General features: G+C 38.8%; 1 protein-coding gene across 1 annotated transcript in view; it reads right to left on the bottom strand.

Moving 5' to 3' along the window:
- Window positions 1-127: 127 nt before the first annotated feature.
- The window catches only part of REV3L (REV3 like, DNA directed polymerase zeta catalytic subunit), a 117,183-nt gene continuing 94,871 nt past the window's right edge, over window positions 128-22,439 (bottom strand). The window contains exons 20-32 of the mRNA XM_074150943.1: window positions 18,569-18,687; window positions 17,817-17,935; window positions 16,716-16,857; window positions 14,270-14,514; window positions 13,168-13,276; window positions 12,103-12,309; window positions 11,360-11,469; window positions 10,191-10,305; window positions 8,304-8,441; window positions 7,299-7,489; window positions 6,150-6,396; window positions 3,685-3,894; window positions 128-1,285 (exon numbers count right to left, since the gene is read on the bottom strand). Of these exons, the coding sequence (XP_074007044.1) occupies window positions 1,145-1,285; window positions 3,685-3,894; window positions 6,150-6,396; window positions 7,299-7,489; window positions 8,304-8,441; window positions 10,191-10,305; window positions 11,360-11,469; window positions 12,103-12,309; window positions 13,168-13,276; window positions 14,270-14,514; window positions 16,716-16,857; window positions 17,817-17,935; window positions 18,569-18,687 (2,093 nt within the window). The 3' untranslated portion in view covers window positions 128-1,144. The remainder of the gene's footprint in view (window positions 1,286-3,684; window positions 3,895-6,149; window positions 6,397-7,298; window positions 7,490-8,303; window positions 8,442-10,190; window positions 10,306-11,359; window positions 11,470-12,102; window positions 12,310-13,167; window positions 13,277-14,269; window positions 14,515-16,715; window positions 16,858-17,816; window positions 17,936-18,568; window positions 18,688-22,439) is intronic.

The following is a 22,439-nucleotide window of genomic DNA, read 5'->3' on the forward strand; positions in this document are numbered from 1 at the left end:
TAAGCTGGAAACTCTTCTGTGGATTCTTAACTTCTTTGAGCAGCCTTATTTACATTAGTTGTGTTCCAAAGGAGGGAGACAGAGGTGTCTGCAATTGGGGGTAAATATAAAAAAGCATATAATTTTTACCATATCATTTTATTCAACTTTAATATGGTTTCCATTATTAACTTCTAAAACGAAATGATTTCCAGTTTAGAAAACAATGCACTGACCACATAATTCCTTTTCCATTTTATACAGTTATACAAATATTCTAAATACACATTTTGTCAAGATGGTGGCAAATAAGATTTAACTGTACAGTACATAAGGAAAGAAAATATTTTAAGCATATTTAGAAGCAATAGAAATGTCTATACAAAACAAGCAAAAATGGAATAAAATTTTATATTTAAAGTATTGCAACAGTCCCACAGGTTTGTAACAAAAATGTCTTTGCACAGTTCCTCACAATGCCCCATTAATAGCTAAAGCAAGACAGCAATTTTTAGAAAATAATGTTTCAAAATGCTACACATGGTACTACTGCTTGCACAGTCTGATCAAAATAACAATCTACTTGGAATCAAGCAAAACTGAGGAGGAGATATACCAACCGACTTTAAAATTATCTGTATAAAAGTCATTGCACATTATTTTACTCAGTTGTTTGAAAAGTAAAAAAGTGTATTTACAAAATATTTCGCAGACAAAATTATAAAGTGAATGGATAATATATAAGTAACACGTCTTGATACTGACAGTTCGAGAACACACACTAATGGGTTTATCGTTTCAAGAGGTTTTCAGTGCTCCTTCCTCCGGAAGTAAACTCGACTTCTACTTTGAAATGGATTTACAGGATGTTACACGTAGCTATTTCAACATCAGCATTATAAAACAGTATGTTAGAAACATGAAAGAAAGAAGAAATTTGTACATCTTAAAAAGTGAGCTATTCATAGGTCAACAAATGTATTTGTTTTTTTTAAAATTTAGTTAGGATAAGCGTTCATTATTCTTCAGATAATAAACCCAACGGTTAAAATGGAAATCCTGGACTAGATGAGAATTGAAAAAGCACCATGCACAATAGTCTTAGTGTGGTAAACACTGAAAAAAAAAATAAAAATAGCACCTGGAATCCTGTAACACAGATCATTTAAAACTGGTCAAGTAGCTGGCGAAGATACGGTGCCTTTGACAGTTCTCTGCTTACTCTGGAGAGCTTGAAAAGTACGGGACAGTTGAGGGAGACGCACTGGATCTGTCGGTCAGAGCAGCCTGTGCAGTTCTTGCATATCTAGATAGCATATAAAAAAAGCAAACCAGATTATTTTAAACTTAACGCAAGCGAGGCATCAATCACCTGGGACTACTCGGTCCCCAGCTTTGTATCAGCAGAACAGGCACAGCCCGAGGCAGCGCCAAGCTCTTCCCCAAGGCTCCATCCTCTGCTGGGGGCGCCTGGCCGGCAGCGCCGCCACCGGAACCGGGCAGAGATCAACAGCCTGATGTACAGCTCGGGCTTCAGTCCTGCTAATTCAGTGCTACTCGTGTGTGGTGGCACTTGGAAAAATGAGGTAAATGAGTTGAGCGGATTTAAGTGGGGCAGTGTGTTATATTTGTGATAAACTTACCCTGTCTAAAAGTTTCCTAGTGAAAAAAGACAAACCTGTCACTCTGCACTTACTCTCTACACAGGAGAAGGACTTGATAAACTAGTCCTGTTTCAAGTTAAGCTTCAATTAGAGCTTTACTTTCCAAGTCAGAGTTAATCAAGCCCAAAACAGAAATGCACAGGCAGGCGGGTTCCACCGCTCTCCTTCACGGATCTACTCGTTAATGGAGTTAATGCTGCTTGAAGGTACTTTGAACATGAGATACCGGATGGAATGAAATAGCAGCAGGCACAGTTTTCCCAAAGGTAACTGCCTTTGGAAAACCAAAGGCCCCTACTTTGCTCTTTTATTTTTAATCCTTTCCAGCATCTGCCACCTCCAACAGTTTTTTCCAAAAACTCAGAAATTTGCTTCCGACCACACTAGTGTTTTGTAACATCAAAATGTTACAGTGTTATCCTACTGTTTGCACAGTTTGAGCAACAAATCAAAATCATGTCCTTTGCTTTTCAATTAGTTCTTTTCCTTCTTTCCATGCTAAAATCATTTGGGCAGCAGCGACCCTCCCAGCCAGACCTGTATCAGCACTGAATCCTGCAGACCAGAAACTCAAACTAAGAACAGCTGGAGAGGAGCAGCCCCACTTGGCCAAGTCCCACACGTGGCACCTCCGAGGGGACCAGTTCCCTGACCTGTCCGTCACCAAAAAGAACAGGATTTAAATGGGTTGTTCCAGGTTTGGAACTTCTAAAAGAACCTCAGATAAGTCTACTCTTGTTCATTTGAAAGAGGCCATGGCTGGGTTGAACGCAAGGGACCAAACCAAGTGGTACCTGAGACGCTGAACAACCAAGTTCAGTTTGTGTAGAGGGAAGGAGTCTGTGGCCTTAATCTATGGCAGGTAATTTTTAAGTGCTGGCTCTGGCATGTTTATAATCTTGGAGGGCCAAGAATTTATACCGTGAAGGTTATATACATTTTTGTATTAAGATAAACCAGATGCTTTTAAAGAGAGGTTGCCTCATCAAACACTGACTCGAGCGTGACCCCAGGCCTCACCGACCTGTTGCAGGGACAAGAGAATGGTCTCGTCAAACCCACTGATCCTTCCCAGGGGCTGCACCGATCTGCCAAGTTCTGGTTTGTTCCAGAACAAAAGCAATGTAAAAGGTTCAAAGTACCACAGGAAAACTGCAGAACACGCATCACCTTCCTTTACTGCCATTTACATTGCAGATCAGAGCAAATATTACAAAATACAGCAAGAAACAGAAGTCCACACCTTACTAATGCAGTATTTATGAATAGTGAATTATAATGGCTTTCTAGCAACAGAGCCCCATGGGAGCCTACCAAATCAATGCCAAGACTACAGGAACATTTATATCCCTGCAATTCAGACAAGTCTTTAAAATGATTCATATGCTAGTGCTAAAAATAAATTTTAACAAAAATATTTATTAATTATAAAATACGGCAGTATGAAATTTAGGTGAGGATATGCATCTGTTTCTGCAAGGGGAGGCATTCTGCTTTGCTCTAATATATTCGTGAGCACAGTCAGCCACCCTCATAATTGATTTCTAGCTCAAAGGGAAAAAACAGCTTGGAAAATTCCTATCGAGAGGAAAGGTAACAAGAAAACCTATCTACTAAAAGCTAAACCACATCCACATTATACATATAAAAAAATAAATTTTCTGGGACAAACGTTTTTGTTACTAGAACATCATCGATTATTTTAATGCAAAAAAGGTGAATCTTTCATATTTTTACAACTCTCCGTCACTGTCATTATAGAAAGGCACCTACAAACCATGTAAGATACTCTTCTAAAAAATAAAAAAGGAAAAGGCGAGAAGTGTCTTCTCTTTTGGTGCCCCCCTTTGCCTTCACTTTTATGCACAGCTGAGGAGAGAACCAGCTGCTGTGCTGCCTTCAACAGCAATGGGAAAAGCAAACATGCTGTAACGCGTTTAACACTCGGTTTGTGCTTCCTGTTTCTGCGGAGGGCACTCAGTAACTCCCTGCTTTGAAATTTCAGCCCCTGCCTTTGCCTGACACACATCTGACATCATACCTTGACCAGCTGTTCCTGCTTACGCTCCAGCTCTCGGATTTCTTGGTTGAGGATCACTGCCACGTGCTGTGGCTGGCTCCTGCACTTCGCACAGATCCCAAACTGGGTCAGTTCATCACACACGGGACAGTGTAAGGTCGTGAAATACTGGGAGATTGTGCCTTTGCGTCCTTCTAGCTCACTGCGGGCAGTCGAGGCAGCTTTTTGAATCTGTTGAAAAAAATAATTAAGAGGTAATGAACTTTCAAGAGAACTGCTCGCCTTATTACTAGACATAGCCTATTATTTCACAAAGGAGTATGAAAGTGCAGCACGGCCTGCAGGGTGTGGGTTCACACACAAATTATGAATGTGGATTGCGTCACTCTGAAGAGCGTAGCACTTGCCCTGAGGTGATAGACTGAACAGAGCCCACCCACACCTACTTCCCAGGGAATCTCACCAGAAAAAGAGAAAGAATAGCCAAAGAAATCCTCAGTCACATCTAAATTCCTATCTCATCTCAAGCTCTGCCTCCTGCAGTTGTTCCTCTAAAGGTGCTGATCTTCTGAACATCCAAACGTGCCCTGGTTGCATCCCCAGTGGCAATCCTGCCTCTCCTCGAGTTCCTGTGCGGGTCCGGTCCCGGTCCCGGTCCCAGAGCTGCCACTGTCCTTTGGTCCGTGGCTCCTGTTCAAGCTCTGATTTCCCTGGATAAAGCTCCACCACAGTCCCCTCACAGGGAAGTTTGTTCTCTGCAGTCATTCCCGGTGCTGCGTGACTTCGGCTTTGGGCTATCCTTCACCCTCCTGCTTCAAACACCCTGCTGCTCTGCTCCCCGCGACCTCCTTGGCCGCTCCCTGGCATTGCAGGAACTCAGGGCTCCTTTTGCCTTTTTAGAGCAGCTTGTTAGAGGTGGTTAAGGTGAGAGTGTCACAGTGACATCGGAAAGGTAGAGAAAAGAACCAGAACTGAAGTAAATCCAGGCTATATTACAAGTCTGCAGTGGGAAACATCACGTACCACTATCCTGCTGAAGTCTACACTAAGCACAACAACCAAACTACACAAAGCCACCATCTTTCACTGTCCCTTTTTGTCAGGGGAATCACAAACTAAAATCCAGCTATCTAACATTTCTCTTCCTGCATCCCAATGATTTCTTTAGCTTCTAGGAAAGTCAGTTTAAAATTTCTGATGATACTGATTTTTTAAAAAGCATTCCTGCTGCTTGGGCATTACCACCTTTTCTATAAAAAGGAAAGATTTTCAGAACATCTTGGAGAAACAGGAGATCCAACATCTACTGTAGAGAGATATAAAAGATGGTGCAGCCAAATAGATGCATATACAAGTATTGCTAATAAATACACAATTATGGCAAAATAAGACACCAAGCTGTGCAGAGTGGTTGACACATTGGAGGGAAGGGATGCCCATCCAGAGGGACCTGGACAGGCATGAGAGGTGGGCCCACATGAAGTTCAACCAGGCCAAGTGCAAAGTCCTGCACCTGGGTCGGGGCAATCCCAAGCACAAATACAGGCTGGTCAGAGAATGGACTGAGAGCAGCCCTGACAACAAGGACTTGGGGTGTTGGTGGACGAGAAGCTCAACATGAGCCAGGGACATATGCTCTCAGCCCAGAAAGCCAACTGCACCCTGGGCTGCATCAAAAGCACTGTGGCCAGCAGGTCGAGGGAGGTGATTCTGCCCCTCTACTCCCTTCTGGTGAGACCCCACTTGGAGTACCATGTCCAGCTCTGGGGCCCCCAACGTAAGATGCACATGGACCTGTTGGATTGAGTCCAGAGGAGGGCCACGAAGATGATCAGAGGACTGGAGCACCTCTGCTATGAAAACAGGCTGGGAGAGTTGGGGTTGTTCAGCCTTGAGAAGAGAAGGCTCCGGGGAGACCTTCCAGTACCTAAAGGGGACCTACAGGGGAGATGGGGAGGGATTCTTTATCAGGGAGTGTAATGATAGGATGAGGGGTAACAGTTTTAAACTGAAAGAGGGGAGATTTAGATTAGATATCAAGAAGAAGTTCTTTACTATGAGGGTGGTGAGACACTGGAACAGGTTGCCCAGAGAAGTTGTGGATGTGCCATTCCTGGAGGTGTTCAAGGCCTGGTTGGATGGGGCTTTGAGCAACCTGGTCTAGTGGGAGGTGTCCCTGCCCATGGCAGAGGGTTGGAACTAGAAGATCTTCAAGGTCCTTTCCAACCCAAACCATTCTATCACTCCATGATAAGGGGTCAGAAAATAGGAAAATGACAATGTGATCAACCCTGAACAGAAGGGTTGGCAGGAAAAACTGGTTTACTAAGTGGAAAGAAAAATCACACAGAAGATCTAAAAATCAAGTCTGCATGTTTGGGCATCAAACACAGCCTTGTAAAATAAATAACCTTTGCTGTTACCTCATATAAACCTCATTCCATTAAAAGGCATGATAAAAGCAAACACTGTTTTCCAACACTTACCCGTGGCAACTCGTGGTACCAGCTGAAGACGTCTATGCCAATAAGTGAGAACACCCGAGCCAGCGGTGGCAGAATTTGTTTGGTAATATAGTAGGTAGCATTGAGCCTCAGGTTGGGATCCTGCAGGACTTCAATGGGCCGCCTCACCAGCTGTATGAGGGGCAGCCCGGGCATGCCGCACACAATGACGTAGGGCACTCGCTCCCCGACTCGTGGTTCAGAGCGACGGTCATAGGCAAGCATTCTCCTGTTTAAAAACAGGCTTTATAATGCATCCAGAGCCATAGTTATTTCACATAGTTATTACATTTGCTTGTAAACTTCCTCATCTGATTAGATTAGCAGCTCTCCAGATGACTGAAGTTAGCGTCAATTAGGAAGCACAGGACCAACTTGTTTCCTTTTTAATTTGTTTCATGATCAGACTCAAATTTTAGAACTGGGAACATGAGCCCTAAAGATTTGTTCTGTTTCAGGTCACTTGGATTTGCATGTAGGTTGTTTTCTAGGTACTTCTTCCTTAAAGAAGTATTTTAATGAAGAGCAGCCAGGGTATTAAAAAGAACTCAAGTACCCAGAAAGCAAAGGACAATTCAATTTGAAGCAGGTATCAATCCAGGACTTGAATTTTATTTTATTTAAAAAGCATGGCTTTTATATTAACAAAGATGGCAAAACGTGCCAGCTTGCCAGCTCACATTATCTATTACTGATAATATCAACAGAATGAAATATTAACTTTAAGTAAGGTACCTTTTAAAAAATAAAGATTTATGCCTGGTAATATATTTCACAGCACTGAGAGACATGACTATTACCATTTTTCACGTATCTAATATCCATGAGTGATGGGCAATCTTGGAGAGCCAAGCACTTGTACAAAACCCAAAGCCTAAGTAACAGCAGTGAACACACCGTTACAGCATCCTGACAAGAGACTTTACTCCTGAACATGTCTGGCTCTTTCCAGGACTACAAAATGACTTCCTAGGAGTATCTGATGCCTGATCTCTCTTCAGACACAGAAGAAAATCAGAGCCAACTGCTGCAACAGCATCTGAAGGAGCTATCTCACTGCTACCCATAACTTGGCAGTACAAAGGTCAAGAGAAAAAAATATCTATGATTAGCACTTCTTAATCTCCTTACCTGGTGATTTCCAGGGCTGGTACGCAGGATCCCGGTCTGTAAGCTGAGCTGCCTCTGTACTCTTTCGCAAAGATGAAGTCCTGCATGCTGGCTTTTCCTTCCAGTAGCTTCATGCATTGATTCTGAACGTACTGCTTGATTTGACTTATGTCCCGTGTTTCAAATAGCAGCTTGATAGAACACTCAAGTATCTTTACAACCAAAGGAGAAAGGTGAGAAAACCATGTATGTTTAACTAAAAAATTCCAAATATTTCAAATAATTCCGAATAATTCAGTAAATGATATGGAAATATTAATACACTGCTTAGAGAAAGTATCAGCTGTGAACTAGAACGTTAATATGGCAACAGCTTGCATTCTCTTCCACTCAAAGACGTTCATCAACACATTACTGGACAACTTTTTCCTCAGTTTGACACATCTACCATGACGTTATCCATATTCTGGCACTAACACTCTTTCAACAATTACAGATGTTTTCCAGAGTATGAGAGAAGATGTTTTTTCATCATCTAAAATATTTTGCCATGACTTTCTGCACGATTGACTTGATTAAGAACAAGAGCCTGTTCTTTTTAATCCCCCAATGCATAGCTTAAAATAAACAGACAAGGAAGTTGATTTTAAATGAATTCTTAGCTAAACTAGATTTATGTTATCGAGCTATTTAGCAGACACATCAGTGTGCCTCACTCATCCTGGAGTAATACTTACTTCCAGTTAAAGTGAAATGGATCAAGAATGATCTTCTAGAGAGCTTACATGGGGCTGAGGGCCTTGTATGGGTTTTTTAGGGGCTGAAAGATAGTAGCTAATATGGAAAGTGCAAGTCCTTGTAATGCTGCGCAAGATCTTCAATTTATCTTTCAAATGGCTCATACCAGAAAAACAGACGAAGTCTCAGACAACTCACAAGGACTAGAAACTCTGAGAAAGGATAAATATACAATGAAATAACAGAATACTATAATTTCATTCGGGAAGAAATGTGTGAGTATTTTACCTTGGAAACAGCAGGACAGGAATCCCTTCGGACTGTCTCTATGCCTTTTGCATCAAATACTGGGTCCTTCTGGTCCAGTGTTTCATACATGTAACCCACGTACCTCTTTTTAGTTTGCAGGACACATGGCAAGTAGACCTGGATTGTTTAGACAGAAGATAGCCCAATGTGTTGAGAAAATAAGGTGGCTCTGAGCAAAGACAGTTTCTACTTTGCTTTGCTGCTGCTGTTGTTATTTTTTTAATCATCAAAACCAACAAACTAGATCAAAGAACTGTTAAAGGATGGCTGAGGAAGATGCAATTCAGTGGTTTTCCATTCTTAAATCACTTTATATTTCATCTAGCTGTATAGGCTAAGCAGCCTGAAGCTCAGATGAAAAGTGACACACAGTATGATTTGTTTTGAGTACCCTTACTTTTCCGGATGGCATCTATCAGCATTTTTAATGTAACTATATTATCTCTTTCTTAAAAAGACAACAATTTCATTTTAAACATCAGAGAAGAAAACTTTCCCAGCAAAAGTAGTGGCTCTGAGCTTTCTGTTTTCAAACTTCATCTATTTATGAGGTGCCTAAAATCAGTTAGTATCTTGATTTGGGGAAAGCATGCTTTTTAAATGCCTAGGCTTGGAGAACAATTTCCTCATGAATAGATTTTTAGGGTTTATGGTCCATTTTAGCTTGTTTTCTCCAACCTCTTATTTCATTCGTGATTGTGTCAGTATTCCTTGAGCAGTTTTAAAAGAAAGAATGGGGAACAGTTTCTTTCCAGTATTACTAGGATAACACCACATCTTCCTGGATCTGATGGAAGAGGCAGCAGCGAGTGTAGATTGCCTCAGGCTGAAGAAGGCCCTGCACGTATGTGTCCCATTTCTTCAACAGTTGCTCCAGCTTTGAGGCATTTTGCTCTTCCTGTGCTAAGGAAGCTGCCCTTGGAGAGTACTCAGTACTTTGACCCACAGGTGAATAAGGGCACTTGAAGTGAAACACTGACATCTCAAGTATGTCCTCGCACCTAGCATTTTTTCTGGCTAATTACTCCTTCAGCTTAATGACACAGAATTGCCTCAAACTGGGAAGGGTCCCTGTACATTAGAGTCAGTGAGGAAAAGTCACCGTGCCTTCCACAGGTATCCTGGCTTTTCTTGCTAATATTTTTCTACTGTGTTTTCCATGAAAAATGACAATTGGCTTACAAATTCTGATTGAACCTGTTGAGTCAGGTATGTACTTGGAAAATACCTAGAGCACCTGAACTGATTGCTAAGGACTTTCCAATGATAAACTTCCACTAAAATTAGCATCACATTGCTTTGCTCTTCTATAAAAGGTTTATTGTCATTAATACTTCTTCCAAAAGCCTACTGAATGGATTTTTGTAATTTTTCATTTTATATGTATATGTATCACATGGACATATCCTGAAGTGTGCTAAGGCTGGCTGAAAAATAAATATCAGGCTTGCAATTAATGCACTGGAATCACTTCAAGAGACGGTGTACTTTTTCTTTTCCGAGTTGCAGGCATTGATCTGATTGTATGTATATAATACAAAACCTGAGGGAGACATTTCCAAAAATTGATGAGACAGGAATTTCAAATTGCCTGGTGCTACCAGCGCAAGAGGCCACCAGGCATCCTGATGTGAAAGTAGGAATATTTCTTTTTGTTGTTCATGCTGCAGCGCTCGTCTGACAAGGTCCCTGAGGCATTAAGGGGCTTGCAATATACTCACAGAAACAGTACAGCACGAGACTGGTGTATATCCTTATGCTACATCAGTGTCCACAAAAATCTTTCATCTTCACAGTTGATTTTTTTTTTTTTAGGATAACAATGTTTTCACCCAACGTACTTGAAGCAAAGTATTTTCCTTTTACCTTTTCAAACTTCAGTTTAACAGGTTTGGGGTTTGTTGCTGTTACAGCTTCAGCAATTTCTTGACCAATCTTAAAAGATTGCTCCTTTGTGGCTCCTTTCAAGAGTACAAACATGCTACGAGAAATCAGACATAGGAAATAAGCACAAATCTGTTGAACATAGTTCCTGAAACTTATAAGCTATAGTTTCCTGGTGGCAAAGCAGGGATGTTGTTATCAATTCTGTTCCCTTCCTTCAGCTAGAAAAGTCAAAAACCTGAGAAACTTCAGTGTTCAGTATGAGATCAGGAGAGCCAAAGGCACAACGAACGCTGTGACTCTCTGCTGAGACAGGGAATGTGACAGCTCCCAGGCGCTGCAAAACTTGGAATTCCCAGGAAAGAGCTGTAAAGAGCTCTGGGTATGCCCTTTTTTTCCCCTATGGGCAGCAATAGGATTTTACTTTCTTTCTCCAACAATTTTTGTGTGTGTGTGTGAAGCTACTATGAATTTAGTAACTTTGAAATTTCAAGTCTTTCATCAAATGTGGCTGAAATCAGTCATTTGATTCAAAAGTTATTAAGGAGGGACAGCCAGAGAAGCTTTGTTTCCCATGGCTGAAAAATTATCCAAGCCTAACACCAGACAGGGATATGCCTAGAGCATGGCTATTATTTAGATGAAAGATTGACTGAGAAAGGGGAGATATTTATATGATGTATTTCAGACAGCATAATCTTATCTTCATATGCATTGGTGGCTGCTTATGAATTGTATCCACTTTTGGAGCTTAAAATAGTGCCTTCCTTTAAGTATCAATGTGCAATGCCTACTATATTATAAATACTCTATTTTCCAAAATAAAAATGGCATCAGAAAGAGGCACAAAAATACTCATCAATAAATAAGACATATTAATTTACACCTGAAAAAAATATGACTTCCCCCCCTTTTTCTGTTCCACATTATTTTCAAAAAAAAGGAAACCTTCAAAGTGCTTTCTAAGAGTCCTAAAAGAAACTCCAAGAAAATAAATATTATTTACTTTGCATATTCTGCAAGATAGTAAGAACATCTCAAAGATGGTCTTTTCAGTATCATAAATTCCTCTTGTTAAGAACAAAAGAAAAATATATCTATGAAGAACTACTATGATTTTAAAACATTGTAAGAGGCAGACCATTAATTACCTGTCAGTGTCACCATACACAACGTGAGCACCCCATTTTTTTGTATCATTCACCAGTTTTATAGCACGCTCCAATGTTTCTCTGGCTTTGTGGACAATGCTATCCCCAACCTGCAAAGTTAAAGATAAATTGAAAATCTTTATTCTATTGCTAAACCCAATACTAGCTCTTGGTAAACAGTCTAACCTTGCTTGATTGGTTTATGAAAATTACTATATTGAGACAATTTATTTTATTTCATGGTTTAAATGCATATAATAAATAAACCCAGCAATAATTAAAGAAAGAACAATCAAAAATTATTAAGAATTGAACTAAAGGAAAATTTGGTTTAAACTTCCTTAGGCATATTAAAAGTGTAAGGAGCAAGACAAGATCGCTTAGAATCATTTTCTCTGCTGATTCCTGCACTTATGAAAACTATGAAACACTTACAATGTTTTATTTTATTTCCACGATTAGGACTGTCATCCAATCTACCTTTATAGAGAGTTATACAGAAATGCCAACTCCAAATGCTCTTTAATGGGAAGAAGAAAAATAAGCCGTCTTTTTTTTTTAAAAAAAAAAAAAGGATCACAAATAATTCCAAGTTTCTGATTTTCAGTACTACAAATAAAAACAGCTTCTATGAAGGTACTTAGATAAAATATGTTTCAAATAATAATACTGTGTTTTCTTACTATACATTATTAATAGTGTCTTTTCCACAGTTTTTCTGCATTTTTTTCTGCAACCCTTACCTCAACACATGGCATTCTTCCAGAAAAATTAGCAGCAGTATAACCAAATGTAAAATTAGCTATATATTTAAGACCCAACTGACGAGCTTCAAGCATTCGAGTCACAGCCTTGTCGTGCTTATAAGCCTTCATTGACTGTTTCACCATTATCCTAGTCTTCAAGATTTCTTCTAGCATTCTTGGCAGCACACCCTTTCTTACTGAAGGCTGCCATAAAAGGAACAAAGAAAAAAAAAATATGTTAAAAAGCCCAGCCTAAACAGTTAGGAGTAAAAGCAAAACCCAGAACTGTTAAGAAGACAAATTAATTAGCAAGATGCCCTAGGCACCAACGGTTTGGCTCTTCCCACAAACATTACAAGCAACCTAGAACACAGACAAAGCACTTAAGGGCAGAGTAAATAGCTTTTTGTTCTTTGTTTTCATCAGACCTGCTAATGCAATATTTAGATAACCTTATTAACTAAAACAGGACTTCCATTTAACTGTTAATTCTCAAATGTTAAGTGCTAAAAGAATATTATCTTTTAGAAATTCTGCAACTACTCTGTACTTAAAGTTTTTGTTTTACATTAAATACATGTATGCTGGTGATTGGCTAATTATTTGTAAGAGCTCCAGGCCATATTTATTAATTCATTACAAATCAGCCTGCAGTACACATAACATAAAATGAGAACAATAGAAAGCAAGTGAGGGAGTTTCATCTCCCAAACGATGACTCTTTTTCTAGGAAAGCATTCTGCTATACAGACAGGAGAAGAATCAAGTGTTACACGCAGATAATTACTCTTTGATCCCCAAACTGCACAAGTAAACTACAGTTTAATTATAGATGAAAGAAGCCTTCAGTATAAAAGAAAGCACAAAGATGACATTTTATTTCCTGAACTGCCAGAAGTTCAGCACTCTGACAAATATCAAAAAACATTGGGAAATGAGAGACTGAACTTCCCCCTTCTGTCTGCTCTTAATGCAGCAAAATATAAACTACAATATCAATTTTATCTTAAGCTAGTCAGCCAATAGGAAGTGAAAATGCATGCCACAGAGCACTAATATTACCTTGACAAAAGCTACTCCACTGGGTGACACTGTGATATCATGTCTAATCTGGTAAAGTAAGTCGGGAGGTACTCTGAGAGACGTACAGCCAAATTTGAATGCATCATATCTAATAAAGAGAAAAATTAAATATGAAGACAATTCATTCATCTACAGCCCGATCAAGCAAAAGCATCAACTCATATTAAAATGCTGATAATGCCAGCAAAGATAGAATCACAATTATAATTCAGGTATAAAAGAAACATACCGTCATGTAAAATTTCTCAGCTACATGCAAAAGGCTCTAAGAATAAAGTAGTAATAAATGGCTAAATTCCAACACATGCATAACTTATCAATTCTGTTCAGCATTAACACATATTTCCAAATGCTGAGTTGGCGGAGGCATGTACTTGTGCCGTAATCCCCTATAGAAACCACGCATGTTTACCAAGTAACACACTGCATATATTTTCTTCCTACAGAATTTCAAATCAGAAACTTGAAAACCTGATGGTGAGACCCAGCAATCATCGCATGCATCCTCCAATTCTTCCACTTATTGTTTTACAGAGGTTATTACAATGAACAATGAGATTTTTTTTCCCAATTAACAGAATTACTGTTAAGCTCAGTGAGAGATGCTACACAGAATAACTCGCATCTTTTAATTTTGAATAGTTAAGACCAGAGGGAACTACAACTGTTAAAAGAGAACAACAATTTATTAACATACAGTGGAATACTACTAGCTCTGTTTTGAAATAGGTAGTGGATTTATATAACATTTTAATTTATTCCGAAGCACTATTAAAAACTAGCACCACCACAATAATGGAACAGGTATACACATGCGCATACGGGGTTATTTTATTATCTTTTTTTAAACAGAACAGAGTGTAATTCTGTATTTAATTAAAATACATATTGATGCATATATGTATATTTACGTGTCTGTGTGCGTATACACACATCTTTATCATCTCTATCGCATAACAGAAAATGGTGCTATTCACACATGCCCACTGTTTCCAATGACAACCAAGGGTTCTCAGTACCTCAGAAAAGATGCTAAAGTCTCTAAGGAATCAAACTTTGTGAGAAAAGAATAACAACTTACTTTCCTAAGTTTTCAACATGTCCCAGGCAGGTTGAAAAACAGTAGTTGTATGCTATCACAATGGAAGGATATAACGACTGGAAATCTAATACAAGAACAGCATTGCTGTAGAAGCGGGATTCTGGCTCCATTATTAAGGGAACACATTGCAGGGCTTTCATTTGAGCTCGCTGCTGGACACTGGGTGTCACGGGAATATAATTCATTGGCTTTGCAACACGCAGCATCATGGACTCCACACGATACTGCAAAACAATTAATAATACTGTAAATATATAATTGCAGTTAATAATACTGCAAAACAGTTAAATAATCATTATAATTTCAAAAATGCAGAATAAACACGAGTGTATTAAAACTGTGTAAATATGAACTTACATTTCCTGAATTTAAAGTACAGAAAACTAGTTTTCCAAAACAAATAGCCATACTCTTTTAAGGTATATTTTCTGTCACATATAGTGGAACTTTTCCATGTGTTTCCTCATCATTTAGCACTATTCATTGAAATCAAGTACTTCTAATCCTGTGCTTTATAAGCAACTAAATCTCTATTCAAAAGCCCTGTGCCTGATGAACTACATAGTCAGTCATTGTACTGAACGGGTTCGGTATAATTTCTTTAACTTTGATGTTATAAATGAACTTACAGAACCAACAGCTTTAACAAGAGCCTGCCACCACAAACGGGTTGGGGTTTGAAAGTGTAGTTTTGCAGTAGCATATACCTTGCACTAATTGCACGCTAATTTGTGTCCAGTGATGGGCTTAGATGTGTGATGACGTGGTCAGGGACTGGATCTGGCAAGAGCTAGTGTTTTTTGCTAGTTTTCACCAAACTGTTCATCATATGACTAATAATCCGTATGCCTATGACCATCTCCTAGTTAGATTTGTTTATGGGATATTCAAGATAGCTTAATAAAGTAAAAGAAAAAAATTACCTTTAGAAACGGTCTTGTGAAACTTAATAAGAGATACAAAAATAGGGAAAAAATAACTTAAAATATCTGAAAACTGTTCCATTTTAACATAATTTTCAGCTAAGGAGAAAAGAAATATCTTCATAGAAGGTAGTGATGATTCTTTTGAGTGAAAAAAAAATATTTGAGGTGACTGGGAATTGTTGCAATTGCCATTTTTGTGATCTAGAAAGTTTCAATAGAAACAAAACGTACATGCACAGAAGGAAAGAGAAAAGAACAGTCAGGATAGAAAATGCGGCATGTTTCTGTTGCTCACTCCCACTCACAGCCATTTGAGAAAATGACAGGCAGAACAGTCTTTGCGGGCTGCAATCATGACAGTTTGAGCATATCTGCGCTGGCAATATGCCAGTGCCACCCTCCCTGTCCCTGTCTGTGCATTTCTCTTCCCTTGCTCCAACAGCGGTACTTTTCTGAGAACATGGTAAACCAGATCAGGGAGCTAAACTGGCAAATATCTGTTGAACAAGAGATGACATGGGCAACTGCAGTCAAAGGAAAAAAGGTGGCAACATTTTTAAATTGGGTTGAATTGTTAAGGAACTGCAGCTTCAGACACTCCCATTTCTGGCTGGCTTAAGACAATGCTGGTCTGCTTAGGACATTAGTTTTTTAAGTTGTCTTTTTGTCCACAGAAGTTGGCAAAGTAATCAATCCTGGTCAGCTAAAATGTCTATTAAAACAGGAAGCAGAAAGAATAATTGGTAGGAAAGAAGAGGACAGGAGAAGAGCAGACACAGGTGTGTGAGAGTAGTTGTTACTCGTTTCAGGTGCTGTTCAGGACTCAAGTGAAGCCATGAGAACAGCCCAGTTAAGTCTGGTCACTCAGATCCTGGGCAAAGAAAGCCTTTGGTATTACTGGAGACTGCTGAGGTCTCAAAGAAAGAGTAGTGTAAATCTCACTCTGTCCTGCTCCCTTTCCCTCTGATGTATCAAAATAACAGAACCACACACATCTCTCACGACACATGTACTTAATAAAGCCAGGGCCCTTCTTATCATCAAATCTCACCCAGAGGTCTGCGTCACAGGAAATGTCACTTAGAACATATTTGATGCAGCTTTGTCTGCCTTGAAAGAAAATAATCTCATCTTTCTAAAACATGCTTAATTGTATTAATGTGTTAAAAAGCATTCATTTTTAGACTCATCTAAGTGCAAAAAATACCAACTCAAAGGGAAAACTCAGGGCTTCCGAAGTCACTAGAAGAGACTTAGTGGTGTGATTACACTTAGGGCACTCTATTTTTAACAGTTATTTTTAACCTCTGAGACTAACCGTTCAGTCCCTTATTACTGCTTTTGAATTGCCTTCCTTTAAGTTTCAATTTCATGTTATGCAAAACAGTCTTCTGTGACCTTACGAAGATACATATACTGTCTGAAAAGGTACTGAAGAACTAAAACAATTTGTAAAGACCTTTTTGCTTTTGTGAAGTGTAAGGAAAACTAAATCTTACCTGGGAGCCTCTTGTTAATACATGTAAGAACTGAATGCCAAAAAGTCTTGCCATTTCACTTGTTCTGTCAATCAAATCCAGTTTGTCTAACAACTGGAGATTCCCACGGACCCGGCTAACATAATGATCAACCATTTTCCACCTGTGAAAGTGAACACCTAGTTATAAACAGCGTGCTGCTTTTCCTACAATAAAAATTGTATTTTTATGATAGCTTGTTACAGAACAGCAAATAAAATTTCCCCTAGGAGATTTTCATATGGCTTTTTCAAAAATGTGGTGCACATAAACATACATTTCCATATTCTAGCAATATACATAGAATGTGATACAGCAAACTACTATTAAGGTATATCTCAATGACATATTCTATCCTGTTTTCCTTACTTCCCTAAAAGATTACTGAAACAGAAACTCGGGTTTCTCTTCATCTGTTTATGTGGGGTTTTTTTAACCCAGTGGACTTTTGTGGAAACATCCTTCTGCATTAAGAATACCTATCTCAGTTGACCATAAATTTATAATTTTAGCACTAAACCAAGTTTCCACCTTTTTGAAAAATATTTAACTTTTACAGAAATCATATATATGTCATGAATAATGTCCAGATCAGTACTCAGTTTTGTGAATTCTTCATATCACACAATACCAAATCACTCCAAGGAAGAGTGAAGCCCAGTGTGGTACGTGCCATACTATTTCTTACTATTTTTAAGCCTAGCTTGGTTGACATGCACTGTGAAATAAAACAGAAACCTGACAGTTCCTTAGAAGTCTTTCTGATGAATAGTATATGCAAAATAAAGACCTCGCAGAACTTCAAAACAGTACATCTATTCAGATCTGTTGAAACTGTAAATGAAAATTTGTTTTTGGGTACTTTAAACAGAAAAATACATAAAGTGAAATATTGGGAGTATAACTACCCAACAGAACACAGCAGAACAGCAGAGTAAATAAGCTCATGTTGCTGCGTATAGACTGTCCTACTACCTGAGCTAAACTGATTACTTCTTCCTATGCTGACCTCAGCTTATACCTATCCAATGTTAGGAATCTGGCCTTAAAAAGAACAAACAAAATGGATTAATAGAACGTTACCTGTAGACATCTGCCTTATTATCAAACCAATCAGACAGAACTCGGAAAGTAAACAAAGGAAAACGTTGATGAAGAACATGAAACCCCACGTTTTCAAAAGTGTAATTCATTAGATTCACCTAGAAAAACACAGAGGACGTGTCAACATGCATGATGCCTTCCACAGTCAAAGAAATCTCTACTTTTTAAAAACTGTAGCAACTAAATTTATTAACGTTTTATTAGTATTCCTTGTTAAAAAGCCAAATATTTATGCTTAGAAGTCCCTAACTATTTAGAAGTCAGGAAAGACTATCCCTCATCAATGGAAAAGAATATGTGGAATTAAGTAGATCACAAAGATCAGGTCTGAATTTGGTCAGAACAAGATTTATAAAGACTGAACCATTTGAGTATTAAATGTAAAGTAATAAACAGCAAAGCAAAGAGTAAGTCTGACAGCTCAAGTATTTAGTTTAGTAAAAGCACCACGCTAGACAAATTGTTGGAACAGGTAAGTTGTTCTCAAAACCTACAAAGAAGTGAAAAGGAATATCATTAAGAAACATTACTGAGAGATCAGGGTTTCAGTATTTTACATTTCACATTTTAGCAACATGCAAAATCCACTCTCACAAAGTGGCAGACTGCTCTATTTGCAAAGGTGTACAAATAAAGAACACAAAGTTACTTAAGACACATGAAATTTTCAAACTCTACAATAATTAAAAAAACCCAGTAAGTCAAATACATTAACCTTTTAAAAACTTTACCTCATTTCTCATCATTCTCCAAATATTTAAGATAATTCGCCCAACAATATTTATTTCACTCATTGTATCCGACCCATATTCGTCCAGCTCAGCCGCAAATCTGTTCTCTTTCTTGTCGTCTAAAGGCATTAAGAGAATATATTTAGACAAGTTATAGGGCAGTCAAGACCAGATCAAGCTATCCCTCTTCCAATTTGAGCTCTCTAGAAAAGTAAGAATTCATAAATACTGTTACTGATTGCACAGGATTATTTATTTACCAGCCTTCCACACAATCTCTAAATAAAACTCCCCCAGGTTTTTCTTTTGCACATCCCTCTGAAGAGAACTCTTACGTCAGTTTCAATGAAATGGTGTCCATGGCAATATATTCTCTATAGCGAATATATTGGTTAAGCAATGCTGAATGTTACTTGGGAGCTAGCTGCACACACGTTAGTGCACAATAAAAAAAAAAAAAAAAGTGATTTCTGCCCTAAAGAGTTTATAACTCAAGGCTTTACTTGTTAAGAACTTACATGGTCGGAACCAGGTCATGGGAGAGAAAACTCAGCACCTTTCATACATTAAAAGCAAACCCACTGCAGTGGGAGCAGGTAGACACGAGTTCTGGGTAGCACAAATGGAGAGAGAAGGAAATAGAAGGAACAAATGCAAAGGCAGAAGTAGGACTCTGAATCTTTCTGTAAGACAGCAGTGACTACAGTACAGGAAAGATACCCTCTTTTGCCATCCTTGGTTTGTTTTCTTGCTTTGAAATAGTACAACACAAGAGAAGACAGTCTTTTTGGTGTAGGTTTCCTGAAGCTGTCTTTTTTTTTTTTTTCAGTCAATCTAAGGCTACAGTTTTGGTATTCTTCTCTGAATTCACATAGATGTTTTTTAAAAAGTACAGCACAATTTAAAATTCAATATGAAAACACAGTGTATTAGTTGATCCCCCAGTCTTGTTCCTTCATATTAGTTTAATGGAAGAGAAAGCACTTTAAGGCAATTTCCCCACAATTCTAAATCCATACACATTTTTCAGCTGTTGGTTGTGTGCTCTGCCACTACTCATTTAGCAGATATCCCTGTACAGTACTCCATTACTAAAGAGCAGACCATTTTGGACAGTGTATGGAAGCATGGATACACAACGCTTTGCAGTAATGATCATAACTGAGCAATCAGTTCCTCAGACAGCCAGGAAGCACATTTACCCTTGAAGACAGAAGTATAGAAGTAAAAATTGCCTGAAGCTCTGCAGAACTTCTGTGAACACAACATAATACAGACTAACTTTGTATGTTGATCTTTCAAATGCGTATCATATCAATCAAAATATGGTTAAGAAAACATTCTTCATTTACTGACCTTAGCAATAAAGCACAGAGCCTTGACAAAATTTAGCAGACCTTTCATACGCTTTATCAAAATCTTTACCATCTTTTTAACCTCCTTATTATTTCAGATTTTTAAGGAGGAAAAATAGCAATTCCTCTTTTCGTGTTTGGATAGAAAAAAAGCCCCACAAGCAGCAACATTTTTTTCTTCTGCTTTTCATTTCCACATGCTGGATCTCCTGGGAAAGTGAAGAACTTACATTCCTCCCCCCTTATTTTTATTTTTAAAGTTTTTACAGTTAGTTCTACTTTCTGTAGTGCCATAGTGTCATCCTTGTTCTCTTTTGATTTGTTTAGGAGATTCCCTACGTTTCTTAAGTTTGCTTCACATTTTGCTGGTAAAGACAGGCAACAAGCATACTGTGGTCACAAGAGACCCACTGCTGTGGCGAACAAGAGACTGCACGTGATCAGCATCACAAAATTACAAAAACCTGTAGTGCTCTACAACTGGTGCAGGGAATATACCACCAGAACCACGTGAGCCTCTTTGGAAACAAAGCTGTTAAGAAGCAGAACTGGACATTCTTCCTATCTTTCAAGTGTGTGAGATGAAATAAAAAGAAGTCTCCTCTCACCCTCTGTTACCCGCTCCCTAACTTCTAGCTGTGATGCAAAGGAGGAAACAGGAGGCCACAGAGCGCACACAAAAAGTACCACTACGCACAGGCACAGTACTCACTTCCCTTGTGGTGTGTCCTAACGACTTATGAATAGTTCACTTGTAAATGGCAAAGGCAGTACCAGACTCAGCCAATAAAGCAAAACCAGAGAGAAGTCCAGCTTTCTTTTTGTTAAGTTGAAATCACAGGAAAGGGAAGGAAAAGTACCTTCCATCTTTATTTCAACAGGAGGAAAGAGGAGCATACTGCTTGAAGGAGCATTTCCTGTTCTGAAATTACAGCTTGTGAAGAAGGGAGGGAAATATGAAGCATAGGGGTTGGGAAAGCAAGAGGAACACAGATGGGGTCAAAGCCATGGACAAGGAGGCCACAAAGCAACAGAGAATACCACGCTTGTACGTTTATGGCTATGCATACAAGCCAACACTTATGACATGACATTTTGGGAGGAGCTGATCACTGTGAACATTTCCTTATCTTACTCCTGCAGTTCAGCCAAAAAAAAATACTTACCTTACAATAACACTAGTTCTTAGAAACATTTTAAATGTTATGTATTCCACTTCTGGGTATGCATCTACCACCTGGCACAAAAACATCTGTACTGTGAATACCAGTGCTGTGGAGATCTTGCCTATGTCCTGCATGCTCACTTGAACTTTATGTCAGATGTTAAGGGCTACAACCCTGGTTTCCTTCACTGGAACTGAACCCATGTTGTGTGGGACTTCACAGTTGTAGGGAAGGAAGCCTGACTGTGAAATACATAGGGATGTCACCCTTAAGAACCATATAGTTCTCAAAGAAATAACCTTTCTTCTTTGAGGAACTCTTCATGTGTATCCCAATTCCTGTAACTTGCAACAGCAGCTTATGTCATGAAGATGGCTGCTATTGACACCTGATGTAACTGTTGATTCTGCAGCAATTACAGTGCAGACATAGCTGTCCTGTAAGACAAGAGCTGTGAGACTCAGCCTTTGCGAACAAAAGCAACCCACCCCAAACTGAAGAGATTGTTCAGCCATACTTCTACAGTAGAGCAGTAAACCTTTGTGATCTTTGGAGGGTTAAGAACCCTCTGACTGCAACACTCACCACTCCCCTTACCAAAGGCATCGCTAATCTTGAAGTGTAAGGTGTCAAAAGTTTTTCTGAACATCCTTCATTACATCTGAAGACTGTACCCACTTGAGCCATCAGTAGAATTTAATAACAAGGTTCATGCAATCAGTTATTATTCCTGCAGAACAAATTTGATACCTTTGTGCTGAAGAAAGAAACTTGTGACCTTTGACAGCCAATTCATATCTAAACTGTCATGTGTTTCTGTTTTCATGTATTAAGTATTTAAAAATTCACCAGGCTCCGGTTGCCAACAACTTTCAACTGAAGATGCCAATTTGTTCTTATGTTTTCTTGTCCCTGGGTGGTCTCTATAACTCAGATCTTTTCTAAACAGGCCACAGGTATCCAAAGCATCAAAAGATTTTGAAAGCATCAAAGGAGTGCACAAATATTCAAACCTCAATGAAGGAGTGTGTGAACTTAGTTCTTCTAAAACATCATGCCCTGCTGGCCAGACACACAGGATACCAACATAAGAGATGCTATTGCTATGCTGTGTAAGACCAAAGACATAACTAGCCCAGGATCATGTTCCATCAAGTACCTAAAACCAGGGGAAGCGGCTATTGATAATCTCTCTAGAACTCTCCAAGGTTCTAAACATTTGCAGCTTCCTGGGCCAGACATTATTTTCACATATATAATAGTTTCCAATGGATTTTTCTTCCAAGAATTTATCTCCTCTTAAACCAACACACACTTTAAGCATTTATAGTATCGTGTGTTAAGGAACTC

Source organism: Numenius arquata, chromosome 7, assembly GCF_964106895.1.
Source record: "Numenius arquata chromosome 7, bNumArq3.hap1.1, whole genome shotgun sequence".
In the NCBI taxonomy this organism is placed as follows: domain Eukaryota; kingdom Metazoa; phylum Chordata; class Aves; order Charadriiformes; family Scolopacidae; genus Numenius; species Numenius arquata.